Source organism: Psammomys obesus, unplaced genomic scaffold, assembly GCF_907164565.1.
Source record: "Psammomys obesus unplaced genomic scaffold, mPsaObe1.curated_primary_1811, whole genome shotgun sequence".
NCBI classification, from domain to species: Eukaryota; Metazoa; Chordata; class Mammalia; order Rodentia; family Muridae; genus Psammomys; species Psammomys obesus.
The window spans coordinates 11,474,774-11,490,898 of NW_026596064.1; the positions used below are offsets into that span (position 1 = coordinate 11,474,774).

General features: G+C 43.5%; 2 protein-coding genes across 2 annotated transcripts in view; both read right to left on the bottom strand.

The window, feature by feature from the left end:
* The window catches only part of Pak2 (p21 (RAC1) activated kinase 2), a 66,832-nt gene extending 65,161 nt beyond the window's left edge, over nt 1-1,671 (bottom strand). Inside the window, exon 1 of the mRNA XM_055625044.1 lies at nt 1,414-1,671. The gene's annotated coding sequence lies outside the window, so the exon portion shown is untranslated. The remainder of the gene's footprint in view (nt 1-1,413) is intronic.
* A 5,164-nt stretch (nt 1,672-6,835) lies between these two features.
* The window catches only part of Pigx (phosphatidylinositol glycan anchor biosynthesis class X), a 14,200-nt gene continuing 4,910 nt past the window's right edge, over nt 6,836-16,125 (bottom strand). The window contains exons 4-7 of the mRNA XM_055625222.1: nt 14,563-14,704; nt 10,296-10,509; nt 7,846-7,946; nt 6,836-7,062 (exon numbers count right to left, since the gene is read on the bottom strand). Coding sequence (XP_055481197.1) covers nt 6,919-7,062; nt 7,846-7,946; nt 10,296-10,509; nt 14,563-14,704 — 601 coding nt within the window. The 3' untranslated portion in view covers nt 6,836-6,918. The remainder of the gene's footprint in view (nt 7,063-7,845; nt 7,947-10,295; nt 10,510-14,562; nt 14,705-16,125) is intronic.

Sequence of the window (16,125 nt, forward strand, 5' to 3'; positions counted from 1 at the left end):
TCTATCTATCTATCTATCTATCTATCTATCTATCTATCTATCTATCTAAGCAACAACATGAAATTCAGTTTCCATGATGTAAAGGTCCAATAGTGTTCCTGGCTAATTAATCTCTAGAAAGATTTAAACGCAGAAGCTGCCAACTATTGTGGCTCACACGTGTAATCCCAGCATAAGGCTGAGACAGGAAGAGTGTCAGGCCAGCCTGAGCTGGAATGTGGCCTTGTCTAGAAAAAAGGCAGAGGTTGGGTGTAAAAGCATATGAAAAGGGCTTCCCCTACACACAACACCCCTGGAGATCTGGGGTAAAGACCAAGCAAGAATGTTCTACGAATGCCATAAGAGCTTCTGGCAAGGTTAACATGCCCTAACCTGCTTTAAAAATTACTATTCACTGCCTTCATCCCAACCTAATTTTATTCATGCTATTCTTTTGGATAACGCTACAAAAAGAAAAAAAAAAATCCCCAGAGCAAATTCTTGTGTATTTATTTCAATATCCTGCCTACTTTATAAGAACGGAAGAGTCAAACACAGCAGAGGAAAAACGTGACGTGCACAACTTTCTTCATCCAAAACACAGCTCGTCGTGGTCTAATTTTGGGCCTAACCTGTTCAGTTGTCTCTTTTGAAGGGTTAGAACTGAAAAGATAGAACATCCACAAGGCCCTTGTAAAGAAGAACCTGGCTGCTATCGCTGGAAGTGGTTTATTTATCAGAGAGGAAACAAACCTCACTCCCACTCTACCTATTCCTATTAAGGTAGGGGATGGAAAGAACTGCCACAACGGCAATTATTTTACACACTTCGGTCTTTGACGACTTGATCTACAACTAATCAAAAGGTTGAGTCCACGGAGTTCTTTGAAGCAACGTTTCTGTAAGAGAGCGCGAGTTTCAGACAGCCAAACATGGTGAAAAGCCAACCTCAGCCCAAGTTAACCTTAAGAAGCAAATATTCACCTCCTGGCTGAAGATCAAGCAAAAACTTTGAGACGATCCTTAAGCTGTGTTCTAAAGCGCAGCCTCCCAGAGCCCTGGAAAACTTTTCTCCTGATGTGGAGAATGAGGAAGAGTTTACAGGTTGAACCTCAGGGGCTCGCGACAGGATTCCCGAGCGTCGAGGCTGCAGCGAACGCAGCCGGTAAAGGAGGGAACAAGCAGGGACAAACCCGCGCTGTCCGGTGCAGCGCCGGCGGGAGAAAAGGGCGAGGGCGGCCGGCCAGAGCCGGGGTCCCCGCAGCCCAGCAAGCTTCCTCTCGGCCCGAGCTGAGAGCCGGGGCGCAGACAATGAGCCACCGCCCGGAGCCGCCGGCCCGCTCGCAGGTGTCGGCATCCCGGGCCACTGGGCCCAGGCCGCGGAGGGGGGAGGAGGGCGGCGGCCCGGCCCGGGCGAGCGGCGTCCGCACTTACCAGAGAGGAAAGGTTTCTGCCCGACCCAGGGCGGGCTGCCGGGCCGACGCGGGCGAGGGCTGCTGAGCTGGGCGGCAGAGAGGAAGGAGGGCAGGGCGGAGGGGAGCGGCGCGGGGCGCGGCCGTCGCTACCGAGGACGTGAGGCGCAGAGCCCCGCGGGCCAGGGAGGGGAGGGCAGGAGCCTTCGGCAATGGCGACGGCCCGGGCCAGAGGGGAAGCGGAACAACCGCTGCCGCTGCGCGTGGCCACAACCCTGGGGGAGGGCAGCGTCGGAGCGGGGCGGGACCGAAACCTGACCCCGCCCCATCAGCGCGTCACTCCCGAGGGGAGGGCCTGCATAGGGCTGCTGGGAATCGTAGTCCAGTCACCTGATGGGGAGGCGGGGGAGGGTTGGGATTATAGAAAAAACTTGTCCTTCATTTAATTCAGCATTATATATTGTCTGCAGTTCCGTTTTACCTACTGAAGATGCAGAGGGAGAACATCTGATCCATACATGTTTATGCATACAGGAACTTTGTTTCTGAGAACTTATATATTTAGCACTTTGCTCCCCCCCCCCCCACACACACACACAAAGACAGGGTTTTACTGTAGCCCTGGTTGTCCTGGAACTTTGTAGACCAGGCTGACTTCCAACTCAGAGATCCGCCTGTTTCTGTCTCCTGAGCGCTGGGATTAAAGGAGTGCCCCACCACTGCCCAGCTCACTTTTGCTTTTTTTAACTTCCACATTAAACCAGATTATGCTGTTAAATTAGGTCCTCCTCCTAGCAAACAAAGATTTTTATCTTTCTGTATTTTATCAACACAGGAGTTAAGCTATGTATTATTATTCTTCAACTATGTCAATGTCTAATATCTACAAAGGAGACCATTAGAAACCAGGGACTTGAGGATGGACATGCCTTCCCTAGTCTTTGTAACTTTAAAACTATGAAAACAGAATAATAAAAGCAGAGGCAGGCGTATCTCTGTAAATTAGAGGAGAGCCTGGTCTACAAAGTGAGTCCAGGACAGCCAACACTATACAGAGAAGCCGTGTCTCGAAAAACCAAGAAAGAAGAAAGAAAGGAAGGAAGGAAGGAAGGAAGGAAGGAAGGAAGGAAGGAAGGAAGGAAGGAAGGAAGGAAGGAAAGAAGAAAGAAAGAAGGAAGGAAGGAAGAAAGAAAGGAAGGAAGGAAGGAAGGAAGGAAGGAAGAAAAGAAGAAAGAGGAAGGAAAGAGAAAGCAGGAAAGAAAGAGAAAACAGAAAGAGAGCCAGAAGCAACCAGGGGAAAGGATTACAATCAGGAAGAGGAATGCCAAAGTCAGCAAAGACCCTTGTAGGGCTATAGAGATGGCTCGGCCATTAAAGGTTAGGCTCACAACCAAAAACTGTAAGAAGCCTTGTGTAGTGGCAGCTTGGTGTGAGAGTAGAAAACACTGGAGTACGAGAGATATGATGAAGCAAACCTGTAATTCTAGCACTTGGATAACTGAGGTAAGATCCAAGAAAACAAAACAAAAACAAAGAAAAACAAACTTCACAGCAGACAAGATTCAAGTCACAAAGAATCTTAAATGTTATGGTAAGAAGGGTGTGCTTTATTTCAAAAAGTCATTAAATGATTTTAAGCAGAGCAACAATTTTGCCTGATTTCCCCTGTAAGCTTGTTAGATTGTCAGGTGCAGTGGTGCATGCCTGCAATCCCAGCATTTGGGAGGCTGAGGTAGGAGAGTTTAAGACCAGCCTGGATCACATATAAAGACTCATCTAAAAAGAAGAAGGAGGAGGAGAAGGGGAAAGGGGGAGGGGAGTGTCAGCTAGATAAATCAATAGGTAATGGTGCTTGCCACCAAGATTCACCACCTGAGCTTGATACCCAGGACCACCTGGTAGAAGAGAACTCTGACCTCCATACCTGCACCCTGCCCCTCCCCCCAAAATAAAATGACAGAAAAATGAAGTAGGGACAGTAATTCTAAGAGATTCCAGAACATAGTAGTGGAAATAGAGTAAGAAGTTTGTGCTCTGTTTCGAGAAAAATAACTGCTATGAAGAGCAGAGAAAAAGACACAAGATAACTCAAAAGTGTTCGCTCACTGTCAAACACAGAAACACTTGCTGAAATGTGACATCCTTGCAGAAACATAGCTAAGTTGTCACTGGAGAAGAATGCCTCTCTCTGGTAGTTCTCCAAACCCCAGGCTCAACCCCAAACAAGGAGAAAACAGAGTGACTGAAGCCATGTTTGTCCAGGTTAAGATACCAATTTCCCTTGAAAAATCTCCAGGGTTTTGATAGCTGCTCAGGAGATGGCAGTGAGGCTACAGAATACCACCGTGACCAGGAGAAACCCAAACAAAGACAGTTCTCTACAGATGAACAACTACTAAATTCACACCAGATTTCTTAGCTAGGCATGGTGATATATACCTATGAATCTGAGGCCTGCCTGGGCTGTGATACCCTGTTGCAAACAGGCAATAAATCATACATATCTCAAAAGCAATCATGGATGTAATGGAATAAAAACCTCAAAGTACTGAGAGAAAATAAGTAAACTTAGAAATGTACACATAGCTAGAACAATTACCAGGATACCTACAAAAGATATAATTCATACCAGGCATAGTGGTGGCAGCTGGAAATCCCAGCATCTGGGAGGTAGAGGAAGGATAAGGAGATAAAGAGTTCAAGGATTACATAGTGAATGGAGGCCAGATGAACTACATGACAGGGAGAGAGAGAGAGGGAGGAAAAGGGGGAGAAAAAATGGGGAGAAGAGGGGGAAAAGGGGAGGAGAAAAGGAGGAGGACAGGGAGGGGATAGGAAAGGGGTGGGAGAGGGAGAAAGAGAAGAAAAGGAGGGGAGGCAAGGGAGAGGAGGGAGGAGAGGGGAGGCAGGAGAAGTGGAGGGAAGAGAAAGGAAAAGGAGGGGAGGGATGAGTGTGGGATGGCAGAGAAAGGGGAGGGAGGAGAGGGAGAGAGAATGAAAATTAAGGTTAAAAAAAACAAACAAGAAATAAAATGAGTAACTACTACTATCACTGCTTAGGGCAATTCTGAAATGCACACTTGGGGCAAACCATTTTATTTTCTGTAGCCTTCCAAATCCTACATTCAGCCACCTGTACTAACATAGGATACATGTTTGAATAACATAGGATTGTACATCACTTCCCATGGATGTTCATCACTTCGCTCTAATTCCATTCTCATATAATTAGCATTGAACACAGATTATCAAAACAAGTAGCTTCCCTAGAATAACCCTTAAATCCGCTATATCCCCATTCGTTAGAGCTGCAAAGGATCACTCTAGTTCCTAGAGCATGCAGCAATCTCCAAAATAACTAGCTAACGGATATACATTCTTGGAAAGTGACTGAGATACACATTAATATACATCTGCTTCCCTCCCACCACCCCTAGCAGAGATGAGCAGTTTTTCTGTTTTCTGTATCCAAAAGGACCTAACACAGCTCTCTAAAATAAATAAACCATAAAAGTAGAACAAAAACTCGGAGATAATGAACAGAGCAACATTATTCATTCTCTCGGCCTGAAACCAAAAAGACCGCACACAAAACTATAAAACTGGCTGAAAATATAAAACACCTACTCAGTGTCTATCAAAGAAAGATACTATTAAAAGCCAAACTCGGACATGTGCTTGTGTCAGAATTAGTATCATCTACTGGTCAGGCAACAAGAGTCATATCAAAGATTGAGTCATTCATATGCTTTTCTCGCACTTCTCAACATCCTTATAAGTGAATTCCACTCTGGATTATGCAGTAAGACACAATCTTAAATATTAATGTTAAGTTTTAAAGGCTGATGAAATTTGGTTCAACTGAACACAAGGATTTTACGAACATACGTGCACACACGCACGCATGCAGAACATGAGTATACATGCGTACCTATACTTAAGCAAAGGTGGAGGTTAAAAAAAAAAGGGGGGATAGGGAGGCTAGAGAGATGGCTCAGCAGTTAAGAGCACTGGCTGCTCTTCCAGAGGACTGGTATAATTCTCAGCTCCTACATGGCAGCTCACAGCCATCTGTAACTCCAGTTCCAGGGGATCTGATGTCTTTATGGGTAAAGGACACTTGAAGTACACATACATTCATGCAGGCAAAACACTCAGACACATAAATGAAGCAAAGTTTTAATGCACTTTGACTCTCCGTAGGATAAAGGACTAAGTAGTAGGATCTAGTTGTTTTTTTTTTTTTTTTTTATCTGATGAGTTTTTTTTCTCAGCTTTGGTTTTATTTTTAAATCTTCCTTACTTTCTCTTGTGTACAACAACAACTCAGTTATCTTCTGCCACTGTGGGGGATCCACAGAGGTAGAGCCCCCTGAGGTGGTAGATCTACCTGAGGACTTCCACCTCAGGTAGAGTCAGGCCTGTGCCCAAGCGCCTCTACAGATAAGTCACCTCACCAATCCCATGCCTTGCTTCTTTTGAGCTTCAGAAGAATACAAAAGAGGCAGTGCTAAAGCAGGGTAAGTTCAAGAGCAGTGGTTCTCAGCCTTGTAGGTACAAGGTTATTGTGTAATTCAAATGCTGATCCCCCCCCCACCGCGCCATATCTGGTTGCAAAACTTGTTCTGAAAATCTCCTGTCATGAAGTTAAGGTTTAATTACTCTTTCTTAAATTTTATAAGTATGGTGTTTTGTCTGAATCAATGTCTGCATACCACTTGTATGCCTAGTGTCTGAGGCCAGACGAAAGCATTCAGTCCCCTGGGATTCAAATTACAGATGATTGTGAGCTAGCATGTAAGTACTGGGAATTGAACCTCGGTACTCTCGAAGAGCTGAAAATGCTCTTACCCACTGTAAATTACTCTAATTTTCATCTAAATTGTTTTACTCTTAATTATAAGGGTGTCTTTCATGTTAATTATAAATTAAAAGGTTCTATTCACAAAATGAGAATAATTTAACACTAATAAATAATAAACTCAGGGACAGATGGCTCAGAGGTTAAGAGCACTGGTTCACTGTCCGCTCTTCCAAAGGTCCTGAGTTCAATTCCCAGCAACCACATGGTGGCTCACAACCATCTATAAAGAGATCTGGTACCGCTTTCTGGTATGTTAGCAGAATACTGTATAAATAATAAATTAATAAATCTTAAAAAAAAAAGAATGAAACTCATTTTCTACATCAATTGAGACAGTCACTTCTATGTATTAATTTAACACAATGGAACCTCCTCTGCTAGACACCAGAGCACTTGGAGATTATATAACAGAACACTAAAGTTTGCAATTATCTGACAATGACCCAAAATTTCTCCTGGGAAACTTAATATTTCCATTGTTTGTTTTTTGGACAGGGTCTCACCGTGTCCACCAGGCTGCCCATGAACTGACAGCAATCTGGCTGGCAAACACAACTTTAGCCATAGGGAAGACAAACGGTTAAGTCTGAAAAGAACACTTCTTGTCACAAATGAATAGGGCTCATTTATTAGGTTCATAGGAAACATTTAACTGCATAAAACTTACAGGGAAAAATGGCCATATTTGAAAACAGCTACAAGGATCAAAGTGGAACACAGGATCGTAATGAGCAGGGTCACAGAGCACACTAAAGAGGTATGTATAGTGAGTCCCACTGGCACTTGTAGGGTCAAATTCTTAAGTACCTGTGGAGAGAGGGGAACAGAAAATTAGAGACATTTAATAACTTCAGTGCTCAACTATGGATGGGTCATCTACACCAAGCTCCCACCAGTCAAGGCTCTAGAAACTTCTCACAAGAGGGGCAGAAAGAATGTAGGAGTCAGAAGATGTGCAAGACAGCTGTGACATGCACACTTGTGATCCAGGAGCCATAGGTAGTTGATGGCTGCTTTCCTTATACTCTCCTTTGGGGATATGGTCACTGGAACTTTGCTCATGCCCCTGGGGACAGCCACACGGCCATGTGCACATGGACAGCACTGACTAGATTCATTAGGTTATGAAGAAAATTTAAGAGAGGGTGTTTCCGTACTGTAGTGGTTATCATGCTTGCCTAACACACAAGAGGTCCCCGGTTTCAAACCGGGCAGAAACATCGATTTGGTTCTTTGACTGTCTCTGACATGAACTCAATGGCTGGCTCTCTGACCTCCCCACCCCTGAGGGAGGAGCAGCCTTGGTAGCACACAGAGGAGGACATTGCAGCCAGTCCTGAAGAGACCTGATAAGCTACGGTCAGATGGAAAGGGAGGAGGACCTCCCCTATCAGTGGACTTAGAGAGGGGTAGGGAGGAGATGAGGGAGGGAGGGTGGGATTGGGAGGGAATGAGAGAGGGGGCTACAGCTGGGATACAAAGTAAATAAACACAGCCAACATATTCTGTATTAGAATACATGCTAGCCCTTTAAAGACAGCAGACGGGCCTTGAAATGCGGCTATTTGGAAGCAACACAAAGCATCTTACTGGTTGATACTGCATGTTCCTCCATTGGCAGGTCTCCTCACTCTTCAAAGCACAGGGAGCTGCTACTTCTGACTGAGCCCAGCATCTGAAAATCGGGAACTCTGAGAAAAAAAAAGGGGGGAGGGAGGCAAAAGACGTAAGAAAGCTTGTATTTTGATTCAAGGCTATAGCTTGTCTTGCATTTCACTGGGAATCATCCGTGTTGGAATACGAGAATACAAACATTTCAACGCTCAGTGTAGATGGCTTAGGATCCATCTATCCCAGGCTGGTTCCCTGGGGTCCTTTCTTACATAGATGCCTAAGAGACACAAAACTGCAGTGGGGATCACAGAATTGAAACATGGTTTGTGAACAAATTCCATTAAAAATGTTATCTTTTTTTGGAAGCATCACTTCAGGAAAAAAAAGGGGGGGGGGGCTATTGTTTCAAATACATGTTCTGAAGTGTCTGAATTATATTCAGAAAAGGGAACACATCTTCAGTATACAGCTGGGAAATTTCCATATCAAACATTGCCATGAAAAGCACTCAGATCAAAACAAAGAGTATCAGAATTCTGTGTTCTCTCAGGAGAAACACTTCCTCAAAGTTTACTTAGGATAAATAATGGTGTCATTAACAGGAACAGAAAACATGGCTTAGAGAAAGCGAATCCCGTGAAATAGCCTTTAACGTTCATATCGGGAAAGGAGTAACAGAAACAAGGTAAGGTTAAAAATCCCCTCCTACTAGTTACTAGCAACACCGCTGTTAGCATCTGTAAGTAGCCCACGTTTGGAGACTAGGAAGAATTAAAACCTGAAAGAGCTTCTTAAACTAAATAAAAGGCCTTGATTCTGAGGCACTATGAAGAAATTATCAAAGAACAGTACTTTCAGTTTTATTTTGTTGTTTGACAACAATTTCATGTAGCCTAAATTGGCCTTGAACTCACTACTTAGCCAAGGATGGCTGTCAACTCCTGATCCCTCCTCTATCCCAAGTTTTACGGGTGTCCATACACCTGGCTTTTTTTTTTCCCCTCTTTCCTTGTATATTTTGAGACAGGGCCTCACCATACAGTCCAAAATGCCTTCAAACTCTTGATCCTTCTCTCCCAGCCACTAGAGTACTAGGATTAGAGGTATGCACCGCCAAGTCCAGCAAGAATAGTTTTGTAATTTACCCAAATCTCCACATAAAAGCAGAACTGTAGAGTGAGCCCCAAAGCTCATGAACAAAGTCTGCAACCAATGGAACAAGTACCCCACAAAAACAGCACAGGATAGAGGAAACAAAGCACTAAAACCTCAAAACCCTGTGAGCCATTGTAAAAACAGAAAACAGGGACTGGACTCTGCAGTTAAGAACATTTGCTCAGTTCCAGGACAGCCAGGACAGCCAGAGCTATACAGAGAAACCCTGTCTTGTAAAACCAACCAAACAAAAAAAAGAACCTTTGCTCTTTTTACAAAGGACCCAGGTTTGGCTCCCAGCACGCATATGGTAGCTCACAACGAACCATAGCCACCATTACACGGCGCATATACATACATGCAGGCAAACGTTCACACGTAAAATAAATCTAAAACAGAACAGAGAGCAGCAAAGGAGCGGCAGGCGACTCTCTCACCACTCAGGAGTCTGGGACAAGATGGTCAAGGCTGTCAAGATTGGCCTGTAAACTACAAAGCGAGTTTAAGGCAACAGCGGCCTACACAGAAAGAGCCATGACCAGATATTACATGTCCACTCACAAAAGAACATAGTACTTACACTCTTGCCAAAGGAACCACACATGAATGACTCTGATCATATCCCTGGAGTCACGGGCTCATTCCAGAAAATAAGAGTTACATGAGTACATTCAGAAAAGCCGGAACAGTAAGAAACCTTCAGGTCAATGTGCCTTCCAAAAGAGTTTCCAACAGAAGAGAGACACACAAGGGCAGTGGTGGCACACACCTTTAATCCCAGCACTCTGAAGGCAGAAGCATGAGGATCTCTGAGTTCAAGGCCAGCCTGGTCTACAGAGTTCCAGGACAGCCAGGACTGTTACACAGAGAAACCTGATCTGAAATACAGATAGCTAGCTAGGTGTGTGTGTGTGTGTGTGTGTGTGTGTGTGTGTACATGTGCAGAGGACATTTTTAGGACTTGGTCTCTGCCATCATGCAGGTCTTGGGGATCATGCATGTAGGTGGTCAGGCCCTAGCAAGCAGGCGCCTGACCGGCTGAGCGGCCTTACAGGCCTGTGAAGTTTTATTTTCTGACCTAGGTGGCACTTATAGCCCTCTGCCTTACAAGAATTCCCCAAGTCATGTGTATGTGGTTTTTCTGTGTGAGCTTAATATTATAACAGAAAGGTTTACAAAGGAAGACAGGTTTGCCATTCTTGTCCTTGGCGAAAGCTTGCTGCCACACCTTCATTCTTATTTGTAACCCTCAGAAGGTGTGCACCCCTTACCTTGGTCACAGTACATCAGTAAGTCAGGGTTGTTGACCACGATAAGCGTGTCTCCATCTTTCCTGTGTGGCCGGTGATAGCGATAGTGCACAGGCAAAAGGGCTTGGAAGCAATCAATGCACTGTGCATCTTGCCGGGCATAAATGAGGACTTCAGATTCTTTGGACAAATAGTTGGGGGCTTCTATATTAAAACTTTCTGATATCATCACTGCCTGTTGAAGAAAAAGCAAGTGTTAATAAAGAAGAAACTATGAATGAAAAAAAATTAAAAGAGACAGAAAGTAAAACCCAAAGACTGCTGTACAGATAGGCAGGAGCATCAAATGTACTCCTGCTATCGGCTGTTTCCAACCCTTTTCACCCTCCACTGTATATAGAAAACACAGGATATGATCTACGAATAATAAAAGTACAGTAGGGAACAACTGTTGACAAAAACCGTCAACTTGTGTTAGATTAAGATGACTGGTATCATCCTGCCATTTCCTGTTCTCTGGTGAAGTAAAATGGTAGTGAGTTAAGACAGAGTACCGCAGGCAGGAAGCCGAGCAAAGGTCAGCAACTTTCTAGAGTGGGTATAAAATGGAAATGTGAAAAATAATTTTATTTTTGAGGTGCTGGGGCTCAAAACCAGGGCTTTATACACTCTAGGCAAGAGATCTACCACTAAACAAATTTAACCACTTCCAACAAATTATACTCTCTTTGTCTCTGTCTCTCTCTGCCTCTCTCTCTCTTTGCCTCTTTCTGCCCCCATCTCTCTCTCTCTCTCTCTCTCTCTCTCTCATACACACACACACACACACACACACAGTGTCTAGAGTGTCTCACTGTTTAGCTAAGGCTAGATTTGAAATTACTCTACACCTCAGGTTAGCCTTAAACTTGGCAATTCTCCGGCCTCACCCTTCCTTCCAAGTGCTAAAATTACAGATACGCACCATCATTCCTAAACAGCAAATTACATTAAAAAAAAAAATCTCTGAAAGATGGTTCCCTAGATAAGAGGACTTGCTGAGCAAGTCTGACTACCCAACTTCAACCTCTGAACTATATTGTGCAAGGAGACCGCTGACTCCAAACAGCTTCCCACTGGACTAAGGAGATGGCCTGGTGGTTAAGAGCACACGCTTCTCTTATCTTGTAGACCACCGTTTGAGTCCCATCATCCATGCTGGATACTCACGAGTGTCTGTGAGCTCTAGTTCCAAAAGATCTGAGACCCTCTTCTTGGCTCTGCGGACACCTACCACAAGTGTACACACTCGCACAGACACATACATAAAAATATAAAAGCTGTCTTCCGACGTCTCCATGTGTGCCATGGAGTACACACCTGCACCCAACACTAAACAAAACAGGGCCAGAGAGACGGCTTGTGTTTAATAGCTCTTACAGAGCACTTGAGCTTGGCTCACAGTGCTCATGTTGGTCAGCTCACAAGTGCCTGTAACCCCAGGCCTCTTCTGGCCTCCACAGGCTCCCACATATACATACATACAACACACACATACATACATACATACATACATATGTATAAACAATTAAAAACTAAATAAAGCTTTAGAAGATAAAATTAAAAATTATGTGTTTTTTTAAAATATGATTAAGAGTCCAGCACGGCAGTGTTCAACTCTAACCTCAGCTCCTGGGAGGTAGGGGCAGGTGGAGTTCTAGGAGTCTGGTCTACATAGTGAGTTCTAAGCCAGCCAGCGCTACATGGTCAGACCCTGTCTCAAAAACCAAGACCACCCAAACCAAAAAAAAAAAATGTGTTTAGAGCCACTTAAAAATAAATATCCTAAGCCAAGCATGGTGACACATGTCTATCATGAGCAAGAACAACTGGTGCTATAGGCCAGTACATAAAATTTCTCCTGATGAAACTTTTTTTAATGTAATGAAATTTCCAGCACTTAGGAAGCTGAGACAAGAGTACTGCAAGTTCAAAGTTAGCCTGGGCTACAGAGTGAGCAAATTCCAGGTCAACCCATACTAGCTGTGACTCAAAAAAAAAAGGTATGTATTCCACACTAAAAGTAATAATACAGAGGTGCAGAGAATTGTTGTATTGGAAATCTGTATACACAGTAGAACTCTATGTAGACTTGGCTGGCTTCTAATTCACAGGTATCCCGTCTCTACCTCCTGAGTATTGGCTAAAGGCATGTGTTACCACAGCTGGCTATGGCTGCATTCTGATATTTGAAAATCTGTGGTATAATGGGGAACAGAATTCTTACGGCTATCATAAGCAAGAACAATCCAAAGTTATAATGTATTGACTTAGCATATTCATGTGATACACACATGTATGTGGACACATGCACACTCACTCACGCCTCCCTTCTCTTAACGGTCTGATACAGCCCAGAGAAACCATTAGCATTAGTTAGCACTGTCACAGCAAGCAGTATAATTTTCCTATGTGGCTGTGACAGCAAGCCCCATATGCTTCTCACATGTTCTTTCTCTCTTACCCACAGAAATAAGAACCCACTAGCCAAGGTCAGGCTTATATACAGACTTACGAATCATTAAGGGACCTCAAAAGTGACCACGTTAAACCACTGTCTCAAGAAAGAGATTTACCGAGTAGCTCAGCCACTACTTTAATACCTTAATGGCCACAAGGGAGCTCATTACTTTAAAGCTCACTCTATCTACTGTTAGAAGGGTACTTAATTTCATCAAGAGAAAAATTATGTACTGGCCTATAGCGCCAGTTGTTCTTGCTCATGATGCTGCAGTAATTCTGTTTCGCTATTATACTACAGAGTTTCATGTATCAGAATGTAGCCATAGCCAGGCACAATAACACATGCCTTTAGCCCCAACACTCAGGAGGCAGAGGCAGAGGCAGGTAGATCTCTGTGAGTTAGAAGCTAGCCTAGTCGATACAGAGTTCCAGGCCAGCCAGGGATACACTGTGTATACTGATATCATAATCTTTATTTCTTTTCTTTTTTTTTTGGGGGGGGGGGGACCATCAAGAGAACAATCTGAGGTGTCAGGCCTCATCTTCCAACTTACTTGAAACACCACTATGGCAGCCTCGTGGCCTTGATAGCTTCTGGGGCTCACCTTCACTCCTCCTCCCTCTGCCTCTCTTCTCCCCGCAGAAGCAACGGGATTACAGACACTTGCTCCTCAGCACATGAGTTGTGGGGACTTGAACTCAGGTCCTCATGCTTCTATGGCAAGTGTTTTCACCCACTGAGCCTTCGCTCCAGACCCTTAATTATTTAATTGGCATCTTTCTTCTTTCTTACATAGTCATTTAGTGTTGTGACTTGGTTTTTAAGTAGTTTTAGCAGCAACCTACTAATTGTGAGAGTGTTTTCACTTTTCATTCATTATTTCTTCTTTCCCTTAGAAATACATTATTAATATTAGAAATACAAATACTTGAGGACTGGAAGATGCCTGGATGTGTAAAGTGCTCAGTGAGCACACCTGCGGACTTGGGTTCCGATTTCTAGAACCCACATAAGAGCCAGACACAGTCCTGCATGCCTGCACCTTTGGAGCTGGTGAGGGACGGGAGGGGAGGACAGGTGGATTCTGGTCAGCTCCAGGTTCAGTGCGGCAGTCTGAATGAGAACGGCCCTCATAAGCTCGGATGTGTGAAAGCTTGGTGGCCAGTTGGCGGCTGTTTGGGAAGGATTAGGAAGGTGTGGCCCCGTTGAAGGAAGTGGTGTGGGGGCAGGACAGACAGGCTTTTAGGTTTCAAAAGCCTCCACAAACCCCAGTGTGCACTCTGCCCCCTGCTTATAGATGAGCTCTCAGCCGTTGCTCCAGCAGCCTGACACAGACTCTGGAACCGAAACACCAATTTCACTTTCTTTTTTGAGTTGTCTTGGTCATGGTGTTCTATGACAGCAATAGGAAAGTAACTAATACAGACCCTGTGTCAAGCTGTGGACTCACACAGGCACACACAGGTGCATGCACACTAAAAAGGCAGGCAAAAGGCCAGCACATCTTTAGTATTAGCAAGGTGGAAACTATTAAGCCTGAATCTCCTCAGAGGCAGAGACACACACATGTATACAGAAGTTTCTCAGTCACTAACCTACAAACTGACAAGCTTTTGACTGCCTCAGGGTAACTGGCTTAATCCTGACGTCACTACTTTGCTGAAGACTAAGCCTGTGCCATTGCAAACAAATACTTTAAAAACTTTAACAAAATTTAAGCTACTTTAATCCAAATCCCAGCATTCCTACATCCACTTCTCTTTTAAAATTCCCCAATGGCTGTACCTCTGTTATGTTTTTCTCTCGTAATGAAGCCAACTCATATGGATCCACAAAGAGTCCTGATGGAATGGAATGTTTAATTAAGAGCCGGCAGGTTTGTAAGTTCTCAATGCTCTCTCCAAATTTCACTTTTATTAAAAGGTCTCTGTAAGACAAGGACATTTAATTTAAAATAAATCTCTTCATTCAGTTATTAAATAAAATAAACATTACATTCATAATAGCATAGACACTATATTTCAAATTCATTTTCCAAAAGTAGATTATCATGTCAAATGAAATATAGCACAAGAGATCACTGATTAAATATTTTACAGTTTTATGTCATGAGACATTGCACAGCACTGGTGTGAAAACTGATGAAGATCAATGGAAAGGAATAAAAGCCAAAAGTAGCCACACATATATAAATATTTCCAAAAATGAACCAATATGATTTGATGGGAAAAGCCATGTGTCTTTCACCAATGGTACGGACACTGGTTATCTATATAGAAAAAGACTGATTATTTCATAAACATCTGCAAAAATTAACTTAGGTTACATGAGTGCTGCTCTTACAGAGGACCTGTGTTCCGTTTCAGCACCCAGGCTCCCACAGCCTGTAACTCTAGCTCCCAGGGATCAGACACTTCTGTTCAGGTACCTGCACTCACACACACATGCCTAAAGGCACACACATACCTGTACTCATACACACATACCCACAGGTACACACACAGCTGCATTGACATTACACATATCCATAGGCACATACGCCCGAATTTAATGTAAACATGCTCACAGGTATGTACACATACCTACAGGTATACACAGCTGAAGTCACACAGACATACCCACACGCACACATACACGCACACAAACTCGTACATGAGGTAAAAATACCTGCACTTGTGCACACATACCCACAGGAATACACACACACACACACACACACACACACATGTATATGTAAATCTATGTATATGTGGACATATATGTATAAATTTATATAATATATATATAAATTTATAATATATATAAGTTTTATATATATTTAATATATATATATTCCCCCCTCCCCAAGACAGGATTTCTCAATGTAGCCCTGGCTGTCCTGGAACTTACTCTGCGGACCAGGCTGGCCTTGAACTCACAGAGATCCACCTGCCTCTGCCTCCCCAGTGCTGGGATTAAAGGCGTGCACTACCATGCTGGCTAAAATATGTCTTCTCTAAAAATTAGTTTAAAATAGGTTTTAAACTGGGGGAGGAAAGTACACACATATAATCTCAGCACTCAGGCCAATGCAGAAGGATCTCTGAAAGTTTAAAGCCAGCCTAGGCTACTTGGTGAGACTTTATCTCAAAACAATGATACGAAATAAGATGTATCATGATCCCAGCATTCTGTCCAGAGGCAAATTCTGGAATACAGTGCAAAGGGATCCAAGCACAGCATGGTGCATTTGCTTAAGGAAACAGCAAAAGACCAGAGCAGCTGGAAGTCACAGAACTAAGTCCAAAAAGGAGCTAATATTATAAATAAATAAATAAATAAATAAATAAATAAATAAATAAATAAATA